This window comes from Podarcis cretensis, assembly GCF_951804945.1.
Source record: "Podarcis cretensis genome assembly, chromosome: 9".
Classification (NCBI taxonomy): Eukaryota; Metazoa; Chordata; class Lepidosauria; order Squamata; family Lacertidae; genus Podarcis; species Podarcis cretensis.
The window spans coordinates 42170689-42197126 of record NC_137178.1 but is presented as its reverse complement, the minus strand read 5'-3'; the positions used below and the strand labels follow the sequence as shown (position 1 = coordinate 42197126).

The 26438-nt window shown below is 41.4% G+C and overlaps 2 protein-coding genes across 6 annotated transcripts in view; one reads left to right on the top strand and one right to left on the bottom strand.

The window, feature by feature from the left end:
• Window positions 1-26438, bottom strand: part of LOC307224011 (uncharacterized protein) — a 396785-nt gene that overhangs the window by 125575 nt on the left and 244772 nt on the right. The gene's annotated exons all lie outside the window — the stretch shown is intronic.
• On the top strand, window positions 1096-22272 carry MAP9 (microtubule associated protein 9). 5 transcript variants are annotated; one of them, XM_079990443.1, is made up of 16 exons: window positions 1096-1255; window positions 2862-2993; window positions 3988-4072; window positions 6280-6495; window positions 6598-6837; window positions 10029-10258; window positions 11124-11235; window positions 11915-12195; window positions 12844-12899; window positions 13982-14147; window positions 14864-14953; window positions 15725-15889; window positions 17721-17866; window positions 18418-18550; window positions 19168-19254; window positions 22048-22272. In XM_079990443.1, exons 2-16 carry the CDS (start codon window positions 2922-2924, stop codon window positions 22168-22170), a joined length of 2202 nt encoding a protein of 733 aa, XP_079846569.1. In that variant the 5' UTR covers window positions 1096-1255; window positions 2862-2921; the 3' UTR covers window positions 22171-22272. The 5 variants fall into 5 exon arrangements, with proteins under 5 accessions (XP_079846569.1, XP_079846568.1, XP_079846566.1 ...); XM_079990442.1 differs by having other exon boundaries at window positions 6595-6837; XM_079990440.1 differs by having other exon boundaries at window positions 6280-6837; window positions 15725-15886.

Sequence of the window (26438 nt, the reverse complement as noted above, 5' to 3'; positions counted from 1 at the left end):
GAAAGGAGGGTAAAGAGGGATGTGGGCATGCGTGTTGAAACTAGTTTACTGTTCAAGAGTGAAATGTGCATTCATTGCTCCGTCCCTGCCCAGCACTGACATGTGGCCCTTCCAAGGTTGCCCAGAAGCCAATGTGGCCCTCAGGCTGAGAATGGCTACCCACCCATGGGTGAAAATCACAGCTGCTTCACTGCTCTCCTGCTGGGAGGCAAGTCATGGTTTGACCTAGCATTCTGTCTCTCTTCAAATAAACTGTACAGTAGTTTATTATAGCACCTGGTTTGTCTGTATGTTGTGGGGGAACCACAAATGAAATCAAATCATGCTATGCTAAGCTGGATCATGGGTGAACTTAGCTGTCAACAGTGCCACAACAGCAGAGCAGAGTGAAGTTGCCACCATTTAACCCTTTTGCACAGTATGTATTCACCTTTAAACTATAGTTAAGCTTAACTATCGTTCAACTGAAAAATGATGTGTGAACCATAGCTGTCAACCTTCCCCTTTTTTTGCGGGAAATTCCCTTATTCCAGCGCCATTTCCCACTGCTTCCCACTGCTATCCCGGATTGTTAGATATCCCATAGACTGTCCCCGGGACAGGTGAGGCTGCTGATCCCTTATTTTTGAGGCTGCTGATCCCGTATTTTCAAATCTGAAAGTTGACAGCTATTGTATGAACCTATCCAGTGTTGGTGATGCTTTTCCTCACAATCCCAGTTTAACCTTTTTCATTGCTGCTGAACATCAAATGAGAAAATACGGATTGGCTCTATGGTTTGTACTGCATAGAAGCACACACAGAAAACAAAATTAATATCATGGAATGGTAGAGTTGGAAGGGACCACGAGGACCATCTATAGCCCAACGCCCTGCAACCAACTCACGATCGGTACAACCTGCACTCTTAGTAAGCTCAAGAACTTTCCCCTTTGCAAAGCTGGCTAGTGAAAGGGGGCGGGGCGAGAAGAAAGAGTCTTTATTTCGTCACACCTCGGCCCCGCCTCCAGCAGATGAAACCAGGCCGACGGAGGAGGCGGGGCTCGTTTCCCGTGGCAACGCTCCTCGGGGTCTGTGCTGTCAGCGGCCGCGTGGCGGGCGTTGCTAGGTAACGCGCGCGGCTGAAAGGCCTACGTTGCCCTGAGGCCGCGCTTGGCGTTCACTAGACCTGTAGCCGGGGCAGGGGCAAGATCGGAGTGGGCGCTGCTCAGCCCTCTCGCCCGAGTGCAAAGAAAGAACCTTCCCGCGACGCGAGGTACCGGGCGGGGAGGGAGGGAGGGAGGCAGGCGGAGCCCGAGGCCAGCTGGGAGGCGGGAGGGCGGAGCGCGGCAGGGGCTCTTTCCCCAGGCCCGGCTGGGACCTTGGAAGGAGCTGGCCGTTATGGGCTCGTTTTCAATGCTCAAGGCAGCTACCCGGTGCCTGTTTTCTGGGGGATAAAACCCTGCGGGTCTTAGTGGGGCTTCTGAGCAAAGTAAAGGGAGCTGCATTTGCTGCGCGCCTGGGCTGGATGATACTATTATTATTATTATTATTATTATTATTATTCAACTCTATACCCGGGGGTCTCAGGGCGGTTCACAGAATAAAATCAAGATATAAAACCACCACATACATAATAAAAATAAAAACGACAACCTAATAACCCCATTACTACCACCACCACAAAAAAACACCCACATTTTTAAAGGGCATAGGAAAATCCCCGCAAGATCACCAATGTATGCGGTTCTAACTATAGGTGTGGCTTGAAGTTCCTTGCGGGGGAAAAAACGTGGTTCCACCGTTCGGAAATGTTCTAAAGACGCCAGTATCTCAGTTTGTTGACAAATGGAGAGCGCGTTAATTTTTTCTTCCCCATTTTTTCGTTCCCCCAACCTCTACCCTCCTCCTTGATAAAACTCGGGAGTGTGCTTGGATATGCTTTTATTTATTTATTTAAAAAATGACTTTGTAGAGCTTGCGGGGGGGGGGGGAGCATCTATAGTTTAAAATGAGTGCTATTTTTGGAGAAGGGAGTAGCTTTTTAATATTTTGGCTCTCGGCAGTCTGCACGGAATATTCCTGGTCACACTTAACTATGAAACTTTTTTACACTTGAGTTCTGATCCCTGGCCCATATATTGTATGCACTCACTGGCAGCAGCTGTCCAAAATTTTAAACAGGGGTCTTTTCCGTTATTACCTGGCGGTGCCAGAGACTTAACCTGAAACCTTCACGCAAAGCATGTTATCTGCCAGGGATTGTGATCCCATCCCCACTGCCACCAACAAAATTGGCAATTTTTAACTAGCATGGGTATATGGACTGAATGAGGAAGTGCAGGACCAAAAATAACCCATATTAGATACCTCTATAAAGTCCCTGCTCCTCATTTGTTAACTGGAACAATTGCGTCATTTCAGACACAGGTGTACAATTTTTTTCTCTGGTGTAAGTATATCCATTTTTCCTTTTATGCAACTCCTCTGAATGATGACTGCAACTCAGTTACTCTTTGGTTTCTACTCACATGGTAATTTTGATGGAAACAAATTAGGTGCAGAGGCTATAGCTTAGGAAGCTGTAGAACACCAAAGTTCAAATTATTGCACAGGTATAAATATTGAGCATTGAGCAAGTCACCTCAGCCTAATGTATCTTTCATGTTGTTTGTGTAGAAAACTGAAGTATATCCTGTAACTCATCTCAGGGATAAGATGGGAAAGAAATAGAAATGAACAGTAAAATTTTTGTGCTATGCAACTAGATTAAAATTTTACTGTTCATTTCTATTTCTCCTTCAAGGGAATGTCAGTGTTGCCAAAAAAAAAAGGGTCACTTTTTCCCCCCTCTCTCTCTCTTATTTAAATCCATAATGAAGATTTGCCTTCACTGGATCACAAGTTGAGCATATAAGATTAATTTCCTCAGATCAAGAAACATGTCTGATGAAGATATCAATACTTTAGCCTATACCAAAAGCCCAAAGTTCTCCAAAAGAACCACTTTTCAGGTAAAAGGTTTTGATCTGAAATTATAACATTTTATTGCTGTACATTATGTTACTTGCAAACTTAAAGTTGATGGTTTGTGTCTTGGTTCTGCATTATGTTAATGAGTGATAATTGCCCAGAGCTTGTGCATATTTCATGTTCAGGAAAAAAATGGATATACCACACAGTGGCGTAGCGTGGGGGGTGCAGGGGGGGCCGGCCGCACCGGGCGCAACATCTGGGGTTAGGGCAAATCCACGGGTTAGGGGGCGCAAATTACTTGCCTTGCCCCGGGTGCTGACAACCCACGCTACGCCACTGATACCATATACATGCATAAGGGTGTATGGGTCTTTCAGACATACAGGAGCTTTTCATTGTTGGTGGGCTGATCACAGAAGGGGAATCAGATTTAAAATTTATGAAAATGATACCCCACACATTTGTTTACCTTCAGTGTTGATGGTTTTATTTATGTAAACATTTGATACACTGCTTTTTTCTTTTACGTTCAAAGCAGCTTACTTAAGCAATTTATAAAACAACTCACAAAGTCCCTAATAAAACCAGTTACTTATTTAAAAAAACCCACAACCCTACAACAAGCATGTTAAATGTTTCAGCAGCCATGCAAAACCTATTTTCAAGCCAATAGTTTCACCATCTTGAGAGAGCTCTTTCATATCCTCAGGGAAACTGTTGAAAAGATCTTAGAGATTCCAAACAGATCAAAAACATATATTTTTTAACCACTTCAAGGCAGAACTCCTAAGGAACCCATGAAAAATACATGAATCTGTACCTTAGACAAAACAAACAAATTCAGGTTTTATCACTTTATGGTAAAAAGATTAGGGATCATTAAATTGCCACATTTTTAGTTTGTTCTAGGTATATATATATTTTTAAAGCAAAACAATGTACAGTAAAATTGGAACTACTCTGTTTCCTTTGAAATAGTAATGCATTATCTTCCCACTCCCCTCCTGAGCAAGTATGTTTACAATTTTTTAGGAAGAACTACAAGAAGCACTTCTTGCTCGCGCAGCAAAACAGCAATCTTCTGAATATTCGGAAGATTTTGAAAGTGATGAAGAAGGTAAGTTAAATAACATGACACCTTGAAATATTTACGTGTGCCCTTTCAATGCTTTTGTCGTATAAATAATTGATCAGTAACTACATGCAGAATGATCCTAGGCATGTTTAATTAGAAGTAAAGCAGCCATCCTAACCTTGATTTCTGTGCTGCTGGATTGGTTTAAGACTGGATGTCCCAGTCTTCTGGCTTTTGTTGTAATGACTGCTCGTATGCACCTTCTGCCCTGACCAGCTGGAGGCAGCAAGGCTAAAGATGCAGCAAAGAATTAATCACTTCACACCTCAGCCCCTTAGGATTGTTCTGTAAGTTTCAATGAGTTTCATGAGATATGTTCCTTAGAGTTCTTTTAGTAGCCAAAACACAGTGGCCCTGAAGCTTATTGCATAGCTTTCTTTGAATCTAGGCTGATGTGGATCAAATCTTTTGCTTTACACTAGCTCAGAGGCTATTATAATTTCATCCTTTTTCCCCTCCTACATGGAGACATAATGGCCTATCTCTTTCTCTATAGGGATTTGACTTTTATGGAAAACAAATAAGACTGTTAACAAAATGTTGTCATTGATATTTTCCTATTTATGTTTCTAGTCACACCCACCCACCCCTTCCCAGGTTTTTAATTTGAGTCAACAGAGCACATTCACTCTTAAATGGGCTGGTTTTGGTGTTTCTCCTCCCACCTGACCCTAAAAAGATATAATCATGCAAGACTTGGGGTTCTCTGAAGCTTGCATGGTTACTGCCGTGTTGGCTACACAACCCACACACAGAGAATTACCGTATTTTTCGTCCCATAGGACGCTCCGCCCCATAGGACGCACCAGGTCGGGGAACAGCGGGATGGCAGCGCTGCGCCTCCCTGCTGTCCCCCGAGCTTGTGGGGCTGGCTGATGTCTGCCTGAAGCGCGGGGTGCTCTACTTTAGGGCGCCTTTCGCGCCGGGCGGCAGGCTGCTATTCGCAGCGTGGGGAGCCCTGCGGGAACTCCCACGGGGCTCCCCACGCTGCGGATGTCTGCCCGGCGCGAGGGGTGCTCTGCTTCAGGGTGCCTCGCACGCTGGGCGGCAGGCTGCTATCCGCAGCGTGGGGAGCCCTGTGGGAACTCCTGCAGGGCTCCCCACGCTGCGGGTGTCTGCCCAGAGCGGGGGGCGCTCTACTTCAGGGCGCTCCACGTGCCGGGCGGCAGACTGCGGACACCTGCGCAGAGCACGAGGCGTCCTCCGGAGGGCGCCCCGTGCTCCGCGCTGCAGGCTGCCGCCCGCAAGCCTTCCACGCCCGGGGGGAGATCCCCCGGGTGTGCAAGGCTTGCCGACACCTGCGCAAAGCACGGGGCGTCCTCCGGAGGGCGCCCCGTGTTCCGCGCTGCAGGCTGCCGCCCGCAAGCCTTGCGCTCCCAGGGGGAGTTCCCCCGGGTGCGCAAGGCTTGCCGACACCTGCGCGAAGCACGGGGCGTCCTCCGGAGGGCGCCCCGTGCTCCGCGTTGCAGGCTGCCGCCTGCAAGCCTTGCGCATCTGGGGGAACTCCCCCCAGGCGCGCAAGGCTTGCGGATAGCTTCCTGGAGCCTGGAGCGCGAGTGGTGTCAGTGCGCACCGACGCCTCTCGCTCTCCAGGCTTCAGCGAAAGCCTGCATTCGCCCCATAGGACGCACACACATTTCCCCTTCATTTTTGGAGGGGAAAAAGTGCGTCCTATAGGGCGAAAAATACGGTAAGCTCACTATATATATGCGTGTGTGTGTGTGTGTGTGTGTGTATGTATATATATATATATATATATATATATATATATATATATATATGACACTTGTTCTAAATGTACTTTACACTGCAAATCTCTTTGGGAGGTTTTTCTCTGCCTATCATTTTTCTTATCTTTTATGCTATTTGGATTTGGATGGCTGAAAACATCTGTTTTACTGTGTTATTACTGTTCTTCATGTTCTGAATACTGAAGTGGGACAAGGTCTATAAAGGACATTCATTCATTCTCACTGATCAAACTACTTCAAATTCCATATTTGAAACCTTTTTCACTCTAACATGACATACAACTTTAGGAATTAGAAGGAGAAACATACACTTTTGGGTTGGCACCATAAACCGATAAATATGTCAGGATCAAAATGCATGGCAGAATTATGCTTTTAACCAAATCCAGCCTGATTCCCTTTCTTTATCCACGAAATGCCAATCGACTCTGTTTTCAGGTTCAGAGGAGGAGTTTCCTGAAACTGTGGAAAACACCCCAAAGAAATCAATTTCCTTTGCAACATCCAAGTATAATCTTCGCAATATGAGCACTTTGAAAAGAGAAAGTGCAGATGACTTGTCTTCGTCAGATGAAGATGAGAGACCTCAATATGTGTCCAGGTTTGAGAGAGAGATTTTGAGTGATGAGAGGCAAGCTGAACATTCTGGGTCAGGTGAAGGGAGTGCATCAAAAACATCCATTTCATTTGAAGTATCTCTGCCAGATCACTACTCTTTTGGAAAAAAACATGCTGATGACTTGATTTTGACAGAAGCTGAAGAGAAGAGACTTCAAGAAACAGCCATGTTGGAGAGTAAACATCGGATTGAAGAGAGGCAAGAAGATGACTCAGTTTCTGAAGAAGGGTCGGGTTTTGAAGAAGAAGGTGATCAGCAGGAAGAGGAACCAGTGTTTGATTTGCAGATAGAGAGGGATGATACAGTTCAGTGCAAAACTGAAATCAAGCCAGTGCCAAGGCCAAGGGAATTTAAGACCAAGGCGGCATCAGCATCAGGTAAAGCAAGCATAATAAAATTCTGCTGCATGCAGAATTATAATGCACTTTTCAGATTTTAAACAATATTATTAAGAAAAGTCCTTGTATAGATTATCCTTCTAGTGGAAAAATTTTTCCTTTTAATGTGTGTATTTTAAAGGGAAAAGATCTGCAGTATCAAGTTAATTTTTTCCTGTTGGTGGATTGTTTGTTGTTGTATTTCTTTATATTCCAAAATAAATCTAAGCTATATTTTATAATGTTTTATACATAATAAAAAAGTTGTCATTTTGCAGTCTGTTATAGTAACTTATAGTAACTTAGAACAATACCCTGGTGACCCATCAGTTTCAGGCCATTACACCTGTTGGATAAGAGAGTTACTGCCAGTTCCCATATGACGTATCATATCTAGTTCTGGATTTGTCGAAAGAGTGATCAGGATCTACAGAGCTAGTTTAGATGTGTCCAAAACCTTGGATATGCACTAGGGACAGAAAAGAAAGATGAGTCAGTTCACTTTTAAGGCAAACTGACCTAATTTGTACTTACTGGAACACAGCCATCCTTTGAATTTTACAATGCAGTTCTCAGGGCAAGTAACGTGTACAGAAATGCATATACCGAGGTAAAGTGTGCATTAAAATGTATGTTGGGGAAAGTAGCATACAAAAATATATTAGGGGGGAATGCTTTGAAAAATTGCATATAGATGTGTGGATTAAGAGAAATTCATATTAAAATGCTGTTGGATTTTCATGAGGACTTTTTTTTAATTAAAAAAATGCAAACTGATGTTGAAATATGGAGAACTAAAAATATGAGAAACTGAAATTGAGATTCACTCATTGCTAGATGTGCCTAGTGCAAGGTTAAATTTTAAACTCGTGACATATCAGAAGCTATTTCTGCAAGATTCTAGTTAGGTTTGGCTGCTGACATGAAAAACTGCTCTTTGAGAGGCACAACCCCAAAGCTACCTTAGGTGCTCAGAAGTCTGGCAGTTCTTTGGATTGTAGGCAATAGCAGAAAGGGAGCCCCAAGAGGCTATTGGTGTATGAGGATCTTGCCTTTAGCTCTGTTGTATCCTATGAGTTCTTAAAAGAGTTCCTGTTTATGATCAAGTGTGTCTGGCAGTCAGGGAGTTGTGCTATTTATATTTCTATCATTGATGATGTGGTGAAGTACAAAGGTTACCACATTGTTTAATTTCTAAACCAAGATGATTTAGCACCAGTGCTAAAGTCTGAAGTCACACACTGTGTCCGAAAGCCTTGCCCCCTTAATTCAGATATGTGGGGCAGGTTATACTTACTTGGTGAGTAGGAAAGGTGCATGTTCATGTGCACTTTCATGATTACTATATTATTGTAAGTGGATACACACAGTTTCAAGAGCTGACACCACCTGTGGCATAATCATGGTAATGTTAGGTTTGTGCTTGGCAGTAGTTATAACTATGGTTATGCTTGTTGATGTGCACATTCCAATTTGGATTGTGGCTGTTATCTTAAATGGCCCTGGGTATGAGACCAGATTCTTAGGATTGAACCAAATTTGACCCTTTTAGGACAGTCAGCACTTCCTGGCAATTTAAGATACTGAGAGAAGTCATGCCTTAAGCCACCAGTGTTTTACTCTGAGAATTCTATGATCCATTTTTCATTTGGGAAATAATTGCACATTAAACATTTCAGGTTGCAATCTGACTAAACAGTTGGGGGGATTATTGTTTTGTTTGTTACTGTGTTATGTATTGTTGTGTTTTTATAAACCGCCCTATGGTCCTTTGATAAAGGGCGATATAGAAATTTAATAAATGAATGGGGGTTTTTCCCTCCACTTGGTGGCAGCATAGTCCATGTTTGGCTATCTCCAAATTCAAGTCTGGTTTGCATGTCACAGTTAATCAGGGGTAGTGAATGAAGTGCCACAGAATCATAGAATTGGAAAGGACCACAAGGATCATCTAGTCCAGTGCAGGAATATTTTGCCCCTCCAGTTGTTTTGAACTACAACTCCCATTATCCCTGGATGTTGGCAATACTGGCTGAAGCTGATAGGAGTCATGGTCCACAGCATCTCGAGGGCCCTTATTAGCTCACTCTGCATTAAACCATGGCCAGTGCTTTATTTGTTGAATGCAAGTGAGCACTGCTCTGGTCCACAATGTTCAAAAGTTCCACTTTGCATCATGCCAGCAGCAATAAACCACAAGCTTTGGCTTGTGTGAACCAAACCCTTGCTTTTGGTTCATTTGGGGGCAAGCAAACTACGAGCCAGGGTTCAAATGGCTTGTTGCTCACAGCAAAGCCAGGAATGTGGGACAGGCGTAGTGGGCACTTTGGGACAGTGCACACTCACACGATGCTCATTCACACCTTAACTATGGCTTAATGTGGTGCCAGAATGAATAGTGTGACAGGGCAGCACCATGGAGCCAGACTTTGGGCCGTGGTATCACTGCTACCCTGGGGGGGGGTACTGCAGGCACACAAGTGGGAGCACCAGATAGCTTTCACTGTTGCACCCATTCTGCCCCAACCTTGATATCACTCTGTCCCAGTAAGCACCAGAGATGCCACTTCATGGTCGTGCCCTGCCCCATTGATCACCCCTACATGTGATTCTGCTTCAAATATTATTATTTTTTAATGCTTGGATATTAAAAGCCAACTTTCTTTTTTGTGTGTCAGAAGGTTTTCAGCATTCGAACAGAAAGTGTTTTGCTGTTTTTATGGAAGTCATAATCATACAGTAGCTCTATTAAGGCTTTACAAGAATTCCTGTAGGCTGGTTTTTAATGGCACAGGGAACTGCATTCCTTGTGCAAGTCCAGGGGCACAGCTCAAGAAAGCTCTTGAGCTTTTGGAGCAAGGCAGCTGTTTAATCCCTGTGCTCGCTTGTCTGATCAAATTAGGGGAAGCTCTCTGACCTGACTAAAATGAAGCTTAGATAGAGTCCCTTTATAGATACACCTGTAAGCTCATTTTGCCAGGGCGTGTCACTGGTAAAAGTCCTACCCTTTGCTCTGTCTGTACCCGCATGAGCTACAGGGGCGACTTAAGAGAATGAGGGATTCTGTGGGTAACCTTAGTTGACTCAGTGGAAACTACAGTTCAGGAATTTCCATAGTTTAAATTTATCCATCCCCCCCCCCCCCCAGTTAAAATGCCAATTTACAATTTCTTTCTTTGTATTTTTCTCAGCTGAGAATATTAGCATTCCCGCGCGATATGATTATGCAAAGCCATCTTCTCAACCTAGGAGTGTTTTGAGAAAAAGCAGCCATGTGGAGGATTACGAAGGAACTAAGGCAGAGGATAGGACATCTCACAGCCACAGATTTTCACTGTCTGCACCATCTTCTGAAACAAGGCTAAATGATCAAGTGAAGAAATCTGAAAATAGAGCACTTTCTGAAAGTCCTGGTCCTGAGGTCAGAAAATAATTCTGATCTATTGTATATGAATAAAGGGTGGAAGGCAGTCTGAGTGAAGCTCTCACAAGTCCCATTGCTATCCATGGAGAGCTAAACACATATTTAACTCTCTTCTTCTGAAATCACTGAGATAGGTGGTTGGATCATGCCTAAAGTTACCAAGTTTATATTTTGTTCCAACATATACGGATGATTTTACCCTTTGTGTTCTACAATCATTCCATAGCTTTTCACCAGTGAGAAAATGTTAACTTTGACAAGAACAAGCTAGGAATGGTTACATACATATTTTCAGGGTGGAAATGTGCTCCAGTGTGCAACAAAATGATGTTCTAATGTATATGATACTTCAGCAGTCAAGAGGTTGGAATTCAGGATCTGAACACAGTGAAATATTGTTAAAACGAGTTCTGAGAAAAGGCTCAGTTTACACATAGTGGCTGCATACACACCATACACTTAAAGCATATCCCCTGGCCCCAAATAATCGTAACTGTAGATGGTTAGGGGTGCTAGGCACTGTAGCTCTATGGGGGTAAATTACAGTTTGAAGAAGTGTGGGAGTGCTTTAAATGTGTGGTGTGTGCAGGCAGTAACTCCACTTCCCCAAGAGTAACTCCCATTGAATTCAATAGGAGAACAGCCTGAGAGACGGGGGGGGGGGGGTGGATAAAGAAGCTTGTTTTTCAATTCTAGCAACTGAATTTCTGTAGACCTGAGGTAGGCTAAATCTTAGATTGTTTTTACTCTTTATTTTGGGAGATACATTTGGGGGATTTTCTTTTTTAGAAATCTTTTTAATCTGATATGGATTAATCACAAGTAATGATAGGATGGCCTCTACTTTCATTTTGCATTTTAGGGCCCCTGGATTGCAAGCTCCTCATCCCCATTCCCTATTCATTTTTCATCAGCGGATGAGAGAACTGGAGATTCCAATTTGGCAATATCTGCAGAAGAATCTTCTTCAAAAGGTAAATAATATGACTACACAATATTTTTTTTCATATTTTTAAAATTGATTTTCCAAGTTTAAAATAAACATATCAACAGACATAAAAGAAACAACATCAAAAAAGAAAAAACAAACAAACATATAACCTAACTGTAAAAATTCCATTTTTGTTAACATTGTTAAGTGACTTCCTTGAGTCCCCCTGGCTGAGTTTCCATATAAATCATTGTAGCAGTTTTCCAAAACTAATTTCACATAAAATTTACATAGTCCTATTAACATCTTATGACTACACAATATTTAAAAAAACAATTACAATTCAGAGAGTGTTACTTTGTAATGCTAAGTGCCTTATAACTTAAGTCACCTTCAAGAACTTAAATACAAGTTGCCCGGAAGTAATATCTGATTGTTAATGGGGAAAGTTTGAAATACACAGTTAATAATGATCTACTTTAGTTGTCCCTTGATCTTCCATCACTATAAAGGGAATTTGGGGGGCGGGTATTGCTAACTTGCTGAAATAGAGAAAGAACACTTTATTTCAAGTTATTCTTAAAATACATTTGTCTCATATAAAATTAATTTTGAGAAAAGCTTGCAAAACTCCAGATACATTCTCTTATCTCTTTCCTTCCCTGGCCCTGTCCAGTGTCTGATCATTAACCCCTGTGAGGCTTCTTTTCTTTCCATGTCAGAAGATGAACAGAAAGAAACTGATAACTGCAATGATCTGAAATTGCTGGAAAGTGGCAGAGAATCCCCTTCTGTGATAGAACTAATGATGACAACAGTTTATGAGAAAAATAAGAAACTTCACAAGTCAACTGAGGATTATTTGGAAGAAAAGCTGCAGGCATTAGAACACAGTGCCGTTGAGGATGGATCAAATGAGACAACAAAGGAGGATAAACTTGATCAAAAGGTAGCACTAAGTACTTCAAAGGCTGTGCTGGGTACTTCAAAGGATTCATTAAAGGTGTGTTTCATGGACTATTGTCATATAGCCTTAAATTGATACATATATGCACACATATTCACATTTAAAAAACTCGTTTGGCTGCTACCCACTTATGATTAAGGAACGATGTTCTTCTACCAGTGGTCAACTAAACTGTGCTCTAGTATTAGACATTTCGTGTCTATTTCAGTTGTGGTTGATTTATGTTTCCTCTTGCTCCATTCAAAGAAGACATTTGATAAAACAAAATCAGTGCTCGTGGATAAAGACCCCATGGTAATATTGCCAGCAGACATAGGCTTGGATTCAAAGATCCCACTGCACAAGTAGAAGACATTTCTGCTTGTTCAGAGGGAGTTCACTGATTGGCTCACACCCAGATGTGGTTAGTAGTCCCTGAATTCTCTTCCATCAAGTGCAAAAGATGCTCTCCAAAATTCTAGAGCCATTTGGAAGCTATAAATAGAAGGAAAATGTGGATCTTGCAGAAATTCTTAATCCTTGCTATTTGGTTTATATTTCATGAAGGCAGGATTCTGCAATTTTATATTGTGACCCTTCTCAGTATTCAGAGGCTTTTGATTTGGCACACCCAATAGGTGCTGCATAAGTAGTACTATTACTTTCCAGGCTGTACAACCACTTTTCTTTTTCTGGTTTTATTAGGAGGAAGGTGAAGAAAAAGAGACATTTCCACCAAAAGCAAAATCTCCAATAAGCAGGTAGGAAATTTGGTACATTCTTCAGAAGCCTGGTTGTTTTCTTCATTACATATTGGACACGATCACATTGGAAGGTGACATAAATGTTTCCAATTTTCTAAGTCACAAATGGCAAATTTCACCGGCTTAATTCTCTGTATGAGGTAGCATCGGTTCTCTGAGCCCACATTCTGAAATATTATTATTACTATTATTATTTTCCCACCCTTCGCCCTAAGGTTCCAGGACAGGTTACAACAATTAAGACCCAATGGTAAAAACAGTTAAAAACAATGTACCATCACAGAAATAAGGTGTTAAGTAGTGCTTTCGCCCTAAACCACATTGTTCTTGTTACTTTATATATATATATTTTAAAAGGTCATGTGAATGGCTACAGTTTTTTATAAGTTTCTCTGGCATGAATGTTTAAGTGCTGATTATTTTCCATTTAAATTCCTCCAGATTGATTTTTTTTTTTTTTTTGGCCCTGAAGCATCATTCCAAATATCAGTTTTTTCAAACTTCTGATTCTTTGTATAGCAAGCATAGTTTTCCTTAAAAGGATTTAAAGCATCTAATGATATTTTATATTTCATCTTTTCTGAAATTCTTGACTCATTAACAAACACACTCAAATTGTTTGTTGAAGCAAAAGGCCCAAACATCAAGAGTGGGTTTAAAGAACACCTACACTAATCCTCATAAAAGACAAGGAGGAAACTTTGAGACTCCTGTAGATCAGCCCCAGACCAAAACCTTATTAGCTAAAGGACAACAAATACCCTCATCTGTGTAGGCCAAGGGATTCTAATGTCAATCTCCAGCTCACAGAGTTAGCTCACAGTTCTTTGTACCTACAAACTTGGGGGCCATTTCTATTATTCCAAATAATTTCACGAGCTAGTTTCTCTCTACAAGGTACAATTGGCTCTGCACATAATGCTTTGAATATCTGAGTCTTGCGCTCAGACTTGACCCAGTCAAGTGCTTTTTGAGACTATTATACACCTGAGAATGTGTATAGCTTCTCGGTAAATGGGAACACCTATCTGCTTTTACATGTCGTATACAAAATTTGATATGTCATTTTCATTTTACAGATCTTTCAGCTCTACCTACTTGAAGAAAACTGGGAAGCACTCCCCCATCCCGATAAGTACATCATCTCAGTATTTGGGAACATTAAAGGTCTTGGACAATAAGCATTTGCAAAAATTCAGTGCCGAACTTGACAAAGCAGATAGTTTACGGGCAGCTGTCTACCAGGTAACCATTTAGAGCCGTTTTAATGCTCTGTCGTTAAGAATATTTCCCAATTTGCTTTAAGGGAGACACGAACCTTTTAAATTTATGTGTCATTTATTCAGAAAAGACGTGAATATAATAGTCTGCATTTCACCTTGCTGAAAATCAGTTATAGACATTTAAAGGGGCAAAAGCTTTTTAAAAACTACAAAAGTTGTTTGAAAAATAATTTCATACTGTATTTCAGATGGTTTAAGTAACAGAGGAGGGCTGCCTGCTAAGTTTTCTTGAAGCAGCCAGTTCAGATGTTATATTATCCCTGGGATTCTACTAGGATTGTGGGTGGCTCAGGAGCTTGTTCTCCTTTCCCCACCTCTCATTATAGATAACAAGGGGCAAGATTAACATTTATTTATATGTAAATCTCACACACCCCACTTCCTGCCTTAAGGAGTCGTTCCTGAAAGTTGGTGAAGCTTAAAGGAGCAGCCTTTAACACTGCATGAGGAGTTATGATTTGGAAAGGGGATTGCCTGATAAGAAAGACTTGTGCATACCTAGGACATTCTTTTTAATCTCAGCACAAAAGTCCTGCTCTTCCATATATCAAATTATGAGAGCAGCTGGGATATCCTGTGTAAGAAAAACAGATTATCCCTCTGTGAAAAGGTAATTTCATCCTGTTAGGTCTGAAAATTGCCTGTTACAGCTTTCTCCTTTTTTCATCCCTTCCATAGGACTGGTTGGAAAAGAAAAGAATCTTTCTGTTGGAACTACAAAGAATAAAAAGAAACAAAGCTGAGAACTTGAGGGAAAAGAATGAAAAGGTTTGTTCTGAAAATAGTTCGTCTTAAAGGGACTTGTTATAGCATATAGTTTTCCACATGCTAAATGCTAACATTGAGCTTCAACGTTGTGTGATCCACGCATCCACTGATGCAGTAGAGCTAACTGCTTTCTCTGTTCCCATCCACAGCCCCTCACACACCCCTGTTGTTTCTAGCAGCAGCACTAATGTCTTTGTAGGATATGTTTAGTGAGCCCCTTGCTTACAGGGCTTTGAGGAGACTCCCTCATCGGCGTAGTGCCCAGTGTGTGTTTCCTGCTCGCACAGCCCAAAATCCGCCCCTCTTGTAATCCAGAACATCTGGAGGGCATAGGCTGATCTGAAAGGACAATGAGATTGAACAAAGGTAGCATAACAGTGGTTGCTGCTTGCGAGAAACTAGAAGAATGTTCCCTGGAAATTTTTCTTCAAGGTGGACAGAAGCAAATTAAGAGGGACACTGACACTTCTCACAATAGCGACACATCTATGTAAACGCCTGCACATTTGAGGCAAATAGTTTTGAAATAACTTTAATTAACCTCAAGGTAGTTTTCTGTTTAAACAAAACCAAGGCCTAGCCAGTAGATAGGATGCTAAGTAGTAAATTTCCTGCATTATAAGGCAGATATAGTCTTACTAGAACAGTAACTAGCAGGGCACACAAATTACTGTGGTACACATGTTTGCTTGACCTTTTCCCAATTAAGTCCAGACATCATAATACTGAGCTCTCTCTTTTTTAACAATGCCAATGTTGCTTCCCACATAGGAGGCAGCTGCTAAGAAAGAAGAAGCACTTGCGTCCTTTGAAGCCTGGAAGGCCATGAAAGAAAAAGAAGCAAAGAAACTGGCTGAGAAGAAAAGGCTAGAAGAGGCCAAGAAAAAGATGGAAGCAGAACTGAATGAGAAGAAGAAGGAAGAGGCCCAAAAGGCAGTGAGACAATTTCATATTGCAAACATTAAATTGGGGAGAGAGGACTAATGCAGACAAATGGACTCTGCTGCTAATGTTCACAATACTTCCGCACATTTACAATTCATCTTAATAAGTGTCGAATTCTGTAAATTAATTGCATACATAAACCAATTACCCGCAGTAGGATACCTTCCTTTTCTTTACTCTTGACAGCAACATATGCATGAACAAAACAATTTTGCAAGTGGATCTTGTTATCTGTGAGGCCTAGTAATGGGACAAAATCTATAAAACGCCCGGCTGCAAGCTTTAATCAGTACACTAATCAATAAAACTTCAGTGAGTTAATTGGCAAGGGCCAGTTCTCATTGGTGATGCTGAGAGTTAAGGACTTGCTCGTTTCTAACCTGGTTTGATTCTGGTGCGTTACCATAATACAGAATAAAAGAAAACATTGAGGACATGGGATATAGCCTGAAGACTGTATGGGAGCAAGTTAGTGCAGAATACAGCAGCCTGGTCAGTGGACAAATAGAGTATATTGTACCATTTTGGAACTACTACACTGGCTGTCAATACATTTCCAGGCATAATTAAATTGCTTTTTTTAAACTATAAAACTCTAAATAAGGACGATGTGCCCCATGTACCCTTTTCTCAGATTCAGCCTCTCTTCAACAACTGTCCAGCAGCGGGTCATTTTTTTCTTTTCCCCAATGCATTCCTCCAAAAACACCCCCATCCAGAAATAGTCGGTAATAAAATTCATTCTCCTTTGGTTGGAGCATAGCAAAACCTAATCAAATTCCTTGTAAAGCATAAATCAAAAGCCTCCCCTCTTTTTCAAAGTATCAGAATAGCAACTACACACATTTTTTCATTAGGAGGAAAAAAGACTATTTGAAAATAATAATTATAATTATTTATTACTTATACCCCGCCCATCTGGCCAGGCCTCCCCAGCCACACTGGGTGGCTCCCAACAAAATATTAAAAACACATTAAAAACTTCCCTAAACAGGGCTGCCTTCAGATATCTTTTGAAAGTCAGATAGTTCTTTATCTCCTTGGCATCTAATGGGAGGGTGTTCCACAGGGCAGGTGCCACTACTGAGAAGGCCCTGTCCTCCCCCTTTCCTTTCACAGCTGTTGTAGGGATTCTTAAGCTTCAGAAAACCATTTAAATAGTTTCTAAAACCCAGTCCCGGTTCTTTCGGCAGCTGATTGATTGCAGCCCATTTGCATATGATGCTTTGGGAGCACCTCTTGATTAATGCCAATTATCCAGATTGAGGAGGAACCTTCCACAAATCATGCCAGTAACAGAGGCTCGTGCAAGGCAGGGGCACATTCCCAGGTCACTCCCGTTCTACCTTCCAAATTGGCAGACCCGGGATTGTGCGACACTGCGGGATTCAGTGAACTTCCCAGACCCCACTGGAAAGCATTGGGAGGCTTTATGCCCCATTCTCTCCCTTTCCCCTTGCCTGAACTTCGCAGCCTCCAGAGGGCTATGAAGAACAACAGCCGTTGACTCGTAGGCATGGCCAGAAACCGGATTTGTTTAATCGTATTTTACTAATTTTAATCTGTCAAACTGCTCTGGGAGCCATGCTGAAAAGCAGCTAATAAACTGCTCAGATTAAATACATAAAGCGCAGGTGCCTTTTCCTTCTTTTCCTTCTTTTAATTAGTTAACAAGCAAACCTATTTTGCACTGTGCACATTTAAGCAATCAATTGACTGGTTTAGAGCAGATTATTAATTAACTAGAACTTATTAAATTGCTTGACAACCCTGATAAGATCTCCTCGGTTCACATCCCTGATGGACTTGTTGCTTTCTTTAGGCTTTTGAGAAATGGAAAGAAAAGAAAGCTGAATACTTAAAACAACAAATAGAAAGGAAGAAAAGAGTTGAAAGATTAAAGAAGAAGAAAGAAGAGGAGGTTGTTGCAGAGAAGAAGAAAGACAGCACATCTGCTGTTGAAAAGTGGTACAGTTGTTATAATCATTGTTGGTAGCAGCAGCAGTAGTTGTGTAAAATACTTTCAAAGTACCTGACATTTTCTAAACACTGCATATATTAAAAGATAAAGAAGTCCTTTCCCACAGGCTCACAGTCTAATAGACACAATACAAAAGGGAAAAGGAATGTGGAGGGCAGTAGAAAACAAGCATTGGAGTCATTTCTCCTTCTCTGACCAGTGAATGTATGAGGCCAGGTCACAGAATTGTAGAGTTGGAAGGGACCCTGAGGGTCATCTAGTCCAACCCCCTGCAAGGCAGGAATCTCAGCTAAAACATCCATGGTCTCCCTGGTAGGCAGGAGGTGCAGCTTCCCCACAGCCCTTGATACCCTGGCTGGTGGCAGAGGCCTGCATATGCCTCCATTTGGTTTTTATACAACATTATAATGATGTAGGCAAGCACCTGCATCTAACAATGCTAAGTATGTGTCTCTGTGTTACAGTGTTGTTTTGTGTTATTTGAGTAGGATGCATACATTTCCTTTATGTATTAAAACATTTTCTCCTTATCCTTTAGGAACGAGAAAAAAGAGGAATTCCTGAAGCAAAAGAAAAAAGAAAAAACCCAAGAAAGAAGAAAACAAATAGAACAAGAAGTTGAGAAGGAAGAAAAGGATAAAAGAGCGATAGAAGAATATGAAAAATGGCTGGTAAGTGTTTGCACTTGTGATAATATCCAAGATTTGACATACTGTATAGAAATTTTGGGGAATGAACTTTCATTGTTTTAAAATCGCCAGATGATGGCAGTATAATCTCTCTTCCTATGATTGTTGGATCTAGACCTTAGAAAATAACCCTCAGATGTATGTGCAATACCTAGCATTCTGCAGACATGTATTAGATTTCTGCCTTTAAAGTAAGATGATGCCTAGATGATGTAGAGGAAAAGTGTTATTTTGCACGCTTTGCGGGATTTCCTGGAAGCATGTTTGAATTTCCCAGTAGACATGCTTTTGTGTTGAGAGATTTGGAGACTGGAGTGCAGAGGGCAGCTACTAAATTTAAGAGGGCACCTGCTCAACAATGCAGGGTCTTGTGACCCTTGACATTAAGAATATGTAACAAGGTTTATTTTAGATATCATAATCACCTAAGGATGGCTGGGATGGCTAATTTGTGGCCCTCCAGATGCTTCTGTTTCTGTAGAACATGACGGCTGCCTCCCAAAGATTTTGGTATGTATACCACTGCCTTACTAGCAGTTTCTTGTCCCAATGCTATAGTCGGTGACAGTAGAGTCTTCTCTTCTCCTGTTCACTGTCAGGAAGAGCCGCTGCTTCTGCAAAGCCATGTCAGCCCAGCAAAGAACCAGCAAATTCTAGCAGCAGCAGCAGCAGCAGCAGCTGCCCAAGTGAGTGACTGTAGATGCAAGGAAATGGTTTCATAGATCAGGATTTTCATTATTCAGAGTTGATAGAATAGTTATGACTTATGCTTTATACTTATACATAGACGTAGTTGCATAAATGTGTGTGGAAATGGGGGGGAGGTTAGCCATTAGCTATTAGAAGTCGCTTCACTTTGAGCCAGCCTTCACCAACCTAGTGCCTCCAGATGCTGGCTGGGCCTGAACATCTGGAGGACACCAGATGCACAAAAATCACTCTAAGAAGTTTCCCGGTGGACAGGAGCCAACACCTCCAATACTGGCATGCAAAGAGAAGCAGTGGCGTATATAATGTGAGCCACGTTCTTGGAACAGGAAAAGAAAAGTATGGTCTGTGTTACGCAGTGTGGTCACATCAAACGGGCATTAGCTTGTGTGAATTCAGTTACATGTGCTTGGCTCTGCCGGTGGTCTTTCCAGTGGCTGTTGCAGCAGAGAAAGGGGAGAGATTAAGGGAAGAGGGAGTCAGGCAGGCAGGCAGAGGAAGAAGACATCCCAGCTCCCTTGACTTCAGAAGGAAGGAAAGAGGCAGACAAAGAGAAATGCAGGCAGAAAAAGGCTGGAGTGGATCCGGAATGGAGCTGCAGCATCTGCCTAAATCTAAACAAGCCTAGTCCTGCCTCTGCCAGATACAAGTTAGTCGAGTGGCCAGCATGGTGTAGCAGCTACAATGTTAGGGTACAACTGCAGAGACCCAAGTTCAACTCCCCATTTGGCTATGATGCTTTCTGTGTAACCTTGTGCTGGTCTCTCTCTCTCTGCCTGGGCTCTGAGGTCTGCAGGGAAAGCCCTTCGTGTTTTCCCAGTTGATGTAGCCTGCAGGGCCTCCTCTGTCGTGGCACCTTGTTTGTGGAATTCTGAAGCAATGTCACTATCAAGCTTCCAACACCACTTAACAAAACATCTTCCTAACCAGGCCTTTGGAAAAAACTGGGGTCAACGCCAGCTCTCAGTGATGTGATCTCTTTGCTGTACTGTTGTTGCTTGGGGTTTCAATATGAGACACCATATTTTATTGTTTTAATGTAATTGTAGTAAACCACTCTGGGATTATAATTGACGAAGGGTGGTTTGTAAATTGACAAATAAAACAAGATAAAATAAAATTCATTGGGTTGGCTGTGAGAATAAGGAGGAGGAGGGAACCACATATGCTGCCCTGATCTCATTTTAGGAGGGGTAGGATGATGGTGATGATACATACGAAGATCTCCTTTTCCCTCTTATGGCCTGTTTTGCCTATTCATAGAAACCGAAAGAGAGAAATTAAAGAAACATAAAAGGACTTCCGTTTCTCCATTCTGCAGCTAAATATATTATTCACGCATTAAAATCCAACCATTCTATAAACCAGAATTTTTCAATCTTCAAATCTCAATATTATAAGTTCATTTTCTCTTTCATGCAAAAGGTCCGTAAGAAGTTTCCAGTCCTGAATAAATGTCGATAATGTTTTTTTCTCTTCTAATTAAGCACATTAACTTTGCCATCTCAGCCAAGTCAATAGTTTTATCGGCAATTCCTCTATAGTGGGTAGGGCTATATCTTTCCATCTTTGTGCAAATAGCAGTCTCACCACTGCAATAATATATTGGCGTAATCTTCCTTAACCCCTTTCCATTTGTATGTCCATTAACCCTAAAACAAAGAATTCCCTGGCTTGAATTGAATATTAACCTTTAAAATCTGTTGTATCAATATATGTATTTGTATCCAATATTTTTTAGTCTTTTTACATGTCCACCAAGCATGATAAAATGTCCCTTCGTGTTCTTGGCATTTGAAACTCCTTTATACATTCTCAGGAGATAAGTACCAATGATACATCATTTTTTAAAAATTCTCTTTAGTTTGTTCCAGGCTATTTAAAGCTTGGTTTGTTAGTGCTGACCTTATCCTACGCACAAACATCAGCTTGGGGATCTGAAAATACATGTATTAAGATTAACATCTCTAGGGTCAATAGGTAAACGGTACATATGCTAAGTGTTATTTCAGCATTGTGCATGTTTTAAATCTGTACATCATAGCTTTATATATAACTTTAAAGTTTAAAAAGGGCCCGTTGAGTCCTCTCAAGAGTACTGATCATGCTCCTATTGTATAAGAAAGTTATGTTTATGTACAACTAGCATATAGCCAAAGAGTGAAATCGAAGAATAAGCTAAAATTGCCCTCCAAATTATATGCTTTGTGAGCATCTATTATGCCACATTGAATAGATTGTTGTGCTGGTTTTAAATGGATGTATTTGAAATATTTGTGATTGTGGTGTAAAGGCAGCTATCTTTATAAAGAGCGTCATAGCAACTGCTGGTGTTCATTAAGTTACAGGAATTTATAAACGTACTCCACCAAAAATTGAAAATATTTATAACCAGAACATACTAGATACTTTGTTTAAATGAGTGAACTATTGAAAAAAAGGTTGTTTTAGCTGCTTAGTGCTATATTGGAAGCTATAACAAAGCCATTAAGACTGCATGGAACGGTTAGCATGGAATGGGGATGACTGATTTATTTTAACTTAATTATTGAAGTCCACTTTCATAACAATGTATGGCACTGTAAATAAACATGCAGCTCTGCCAAGCTAAATAATAATTAAGAGACAAGTACATAGAAATAGGCATCTGGTGCATCTGTAATTTTGTAAAGGAAGCTAACGTTGTCTTGTGGAGAACAAATTGCAAACTAATCTAGCATTTATCCAGGCAGTGTGCTGCTAACTATCTCAATGCGCTTGATTGTAAACAGGAGAAGAAAGAAATGAACCAGATGATACAGACAAAGCAAAAGAAACTCCAGGTCATCCTTGAAGATGAAACTCCACCTCCATGGAGCCCGCCTGGCAAAGTTGTTTCTTCAAGAAGCTACTGAGATGCCCAGGGCCATGAGGGAACGTTCCAACCTTCTGCCATTGTCTAATCACCGTTATTGCACAACATCTGATTTTAACATGAATTGAAATTGGCTCTTTCATTCTTTTGGTGTAGGTGGTGATTTGGCTCTTTGGTATGGGAACGCCATCTGTCCTAAAGACGTGGTGCTCTGTGTGTAGCACACCATTTCCCAGAATGCAAGCTGCACGGTTTATAGCACTACGCTAAGTAGGTCAGGGTGTTTTTTTCATCAAAGCAATCAGCAGATTAAAAAATACTGAGTGCAGTAGTAAACAGAAGCTGCTGTAGCACACCGTTGTTGATGGAAAAAATATTTGGAATACCGAGAAGGCAATAATTTTCAATTAGAGGGGAGCAGTTTAAGGAGCTGTGATTTGTCCCAAAAGTGCTTCTTAAAGCCTTAGAAGATCTTCTTAAATTACAGCGAGCTCCTCTCATACTTTGTGATGTAAGATTTTATTTTATTATATACCACCATAAGGGCTCTTGAGGTGGTTCCCAGCAATAAAAACATAATCCTAATATGATAAATATTAGAGAACAGCAGAACCACTATAAAAAAATGCAAAAGAAAAGCAGTAGCCAGAAAAGTTAACATACGGCTAAAACTCATAAAACCTAACAAAAGAAAGACATCTTGACTGCTTTCCTAGAAACCATCATCAAATGGGTTAGTCCAAATGAATGAAGAGAACTTCTTTAGGGAATGATTGGCAGTGACAGGGGCACAATGTGTGGCTGCTGTGAGAAAGATGAGCTACGTGTCACAGATCAGAAAAGGAGTTGAAAACGAAGCAGCCAGTATCATAATGTTTTAATACAAACCTGTATGCAACCACACTTGGAATACTGTGTACAGTTGTTGTCAGCACACCTCAAAATTCATAGTGTAGACCTGGATAAGGGTGTGTAGAAAGGGCAACCCAAATGACCACTGGGCTGGAGCAACTCGCTCAATAGGAAAGGTGACAAGATTTGGGGCTTTTGAGTTTAGAAGAAAGGCAAGAAGGGGGAAGGACACGATAGAGGTGTTCAAGATTGCACAGTGTGGAGAAGACGGATTGACTGGGACTAGGACCCCAGGTCATCCAGTGAAGCTGAACGGTGGGAGAGACAGGGAACTCCTCTTTCAGACAGCCCATAGGTATACAGTGGAATTCGGTACCACGAGATATCATGATCACCAACTTGGACGGTTTTAAAAGGGAATTGGACAGATGTACGGAGGATAAGGCTGTCAGTGGCTGCTAGTCATGATTCCTATTTTACTTCCAGTATTAGAGGCAGTATCACTTCTGAATACTAGCTGCTGGGGAAATACTGTTGCACAAAAGGATTCTTCACACTGCTCACTGTATTTCCCTATACACAATGCTATAAAATTAAAAATAGATGCTTGCATGTGTGAACAGACCTTCAGCTGCAATCTGTAACAAATGACTTCCAGGGTTTATCCACCGTAAGCAGCTAGATGAACCATGTGCATTTACTGTGATACATTTTTAAAATGTCTTTTTTTACATGAAATCCATAATTTAATATGTTCTTTTCAGGCCTGTGTGGCTCTAAAAGCTTGATCTAAAAAAGACAGAGAGAGAGAGAGAGATTTCATTTTAGGCACAGGCTATTTCTAACAGACCTAAATCCTGCTTTCAGATGCTTTCACACAAAGAGTCCCTTTACCAACATTGTTTTCTGACAGAATGAACATTCATACTTAACGTAGATTTCATGAAATTGCTGAATCACGACTGAAGCAGTTCAAGAGCCATAGCCTTGTCTTTTGGTTTTAATCGCAAAACCTATTTAATTGGCAGTTTGGCATAGAGTTGTGGCACCTGCCCCATTAGCCATGCCGTTCTGTCTGCAGTTATTTCAGAATCTTTGTCAGGGTACTCTTAATCACACGGAAGCAACTACAGCTTCTGCTGACCTCAAGAGGGAATGGTGAAATATTTGTGAGCCCTGACTCACAGATGGGAATTGTCTCTCCAGCTCTGGTTGTCTGAATTAAAATGTATTGCATTCATTCTCTCTTATGGAGAAAATGTTGTTGAACCAGCACTGCTAGTTCATTTAGCTGTGTTGGGGTGTGGACGTTAGAGTTGTAGCAGAGCATAGTCCTTGGGGGTTGCCTCTTGAGCAAGGCTTGGGAAACTGAGGCCCGGGGTCCAAATACAGCCCCACCCCCACATGCCTCACTCCTCAGTGGCCCTGATTCATTGCCCCACTCGCTTTTGGCTCTGGCCCCACCCACCACTGGCAGGTGGCCCTCAGAATGTTACCCAGAAGCGAATGCAGCCTTCAGACTAATCAAGCAGATTAGGCCACCTGCACCCTTCACAGTGCAACCCAAGATCTCTGTGTGCGCCCCTCTCATTGTAGGGGCAAAGCACAGGGAGCAGTTGTCGCCTTGCTCTTTGGCCTGTCAACATAAAGAGATCTGAAATCAACTGGATTGGCAGGCAACTGCTTCTCTGGGTACTTTTTGTCAGGTGAGAGGAAAGCAAGTGGAAAGAACAGTTTCCTTATTCCTAAACTGCAAAAAAAAAAAATAATTCAGAGGTCTCCACTTGTTCTCCTATGTGTGAGTCAGTTACAAAGACCAGCAATGCTTTTATTTCATTGATCTTGGCACACAGGATTATGACTGTCTATAAAAATGAAAAGGAACTAGTAAAAATAGATAGGGCAAATCATCTCTACTAAACTGTGGGTTGTTTTCCCTCTTTTAGCAGAGGCAGGCACCTGAGAAGCTTGCTTTGTTACGCCAGACTTTGCAATAAGTAACAATCTTATTTCAAGACCCTGGCAGACAATGGCATGTGGTTTTAACATTCTGTAAAGAGCTAAATTCTCTTTGGACTTCAGAAGCTATTTGAGGGGCGTTACAAAAAATAAATAAATTTTTAGGCTGTTTTGCCAGAATCAAAATAGAAATTGAGTGAAACTCATTTCATCATAACACTTCTGACAGTTAGTTACAATAGTAAGCTATTAAAACCACTCCTGCTTTTATTTTGGCTTACTTTCCTCAGCTTTTAAAACAATTCTGAGGTAAAACAGCAGTGTTTTGAAGGGACTACCATGGCTCCTGCCTTCTACTTTTTAGATCCCTGCTGCTGGTTAAAAAAATGATGGCAAACTTCTTTGCAGAGATAATATACTTTAAACACCCTACTTAACACAATTAGGTGTGCTACCCTTTTTCTTTTTTAGATCTTTAAGAAACTTTTCCATCACATTAATGCTACAATCATTTGTATGCATCCTGTTAGGCTGTCAGCCTGTGCTGCCGAGCATGAGATAAACAGATTAGCTATGCAAAATGTTATTTAGCTCAAATGAAAGGCTCCTTCAAATGAGACAAATTCTCTACCTGGAAAGCACATAGTGATGGGGTAGTCTGTCCCATAACCCCACATAATTCTTTCAAATTTGGGCACAGTGAAATTAAACATAAGTTTCCATCGCCGTCTGCATGCAATCTGCATTCTCTTCCATACACTAAAGTTACTTCCGTGTGTGACATATTGCATTTAAAAGTGGTTCTAGATGGGACTGGTTTTGCCCAGAAAGAGGCTGTAATGCAATACTTAGGAAAAGTTACAACTGCTGCTGTTACTTTACTTTCCATCTGGAGGAAATAAGTGCTACTGTTTATGCTAAGCAATGAATGTGCCGCCATCATAGTTAGAAACAATCTGTCAGTGTTCAACTTGTAATATGCTATGTAGAACAGAAAAAATGATGTGCTATTTTGCCCAGAGGGTTTTCTGTTTAAGAAAAGTTGGTCAAAACTGAGGGGAAAGAGGCAACTGTCAGCTTTAATGTCAATTTTGATACACAGCAGTGGGTAAACAGATTAAGTGGTACATGGAAGACAAAAAGGTACGTCTGTGTTAGTTCAGAAAAATTGTCTTTCTGTTGTTTTTTCAAGTTTACTTATCTTCTGTGTGTTAAAATGTTCCAGCGTGCAAAAAGATATTTGTTCTCCAGATAGCCTCTATTTCTCTGGCACTCTGAAATCATAAAATTAATTGCTTGGCCTCAACCAGAGGTTTTCAACCTTTTGAGCCCACAGCAACCTTGACCAGCTACATTCTTTCTGCGGCACCCCTTTGGGGCTCAGGAGCCCAGTTACGTCACCCCTTGCCTGCAGAGCTGGCAGCCTCTCACCCTTTTTCAAACACCCTCCTTTGTGGAGGGTTCCCTCAACCTCCTCTCCCCTCTCCTTGGGAGCTT

Bases quoted from the DNA above. Each gene is read 5' to 3' on its own strand.
- MAP9 (XM_079990439.1), top strand. From the start codon at position 2,922: ATGTCTGATGAAGATATCAATACTTTAGCCTATACCAAAAGCCCAAAG. The intron at 10,259-11,123 runs GTCAGAAAATAA...TTTGCATTTTAG, and splicing joins CTGAAAGTCCTGGTCCTGAG to GGCCCCTGGATTGCAAGCTC. The intron at 19,255-22,047 runs GTGAGTGACTGT...GATTGTAAACAG, and splicing joins CAGCAGCAGCAGCTGCCCAA to GAGAAGAAAGAAATGAACCA.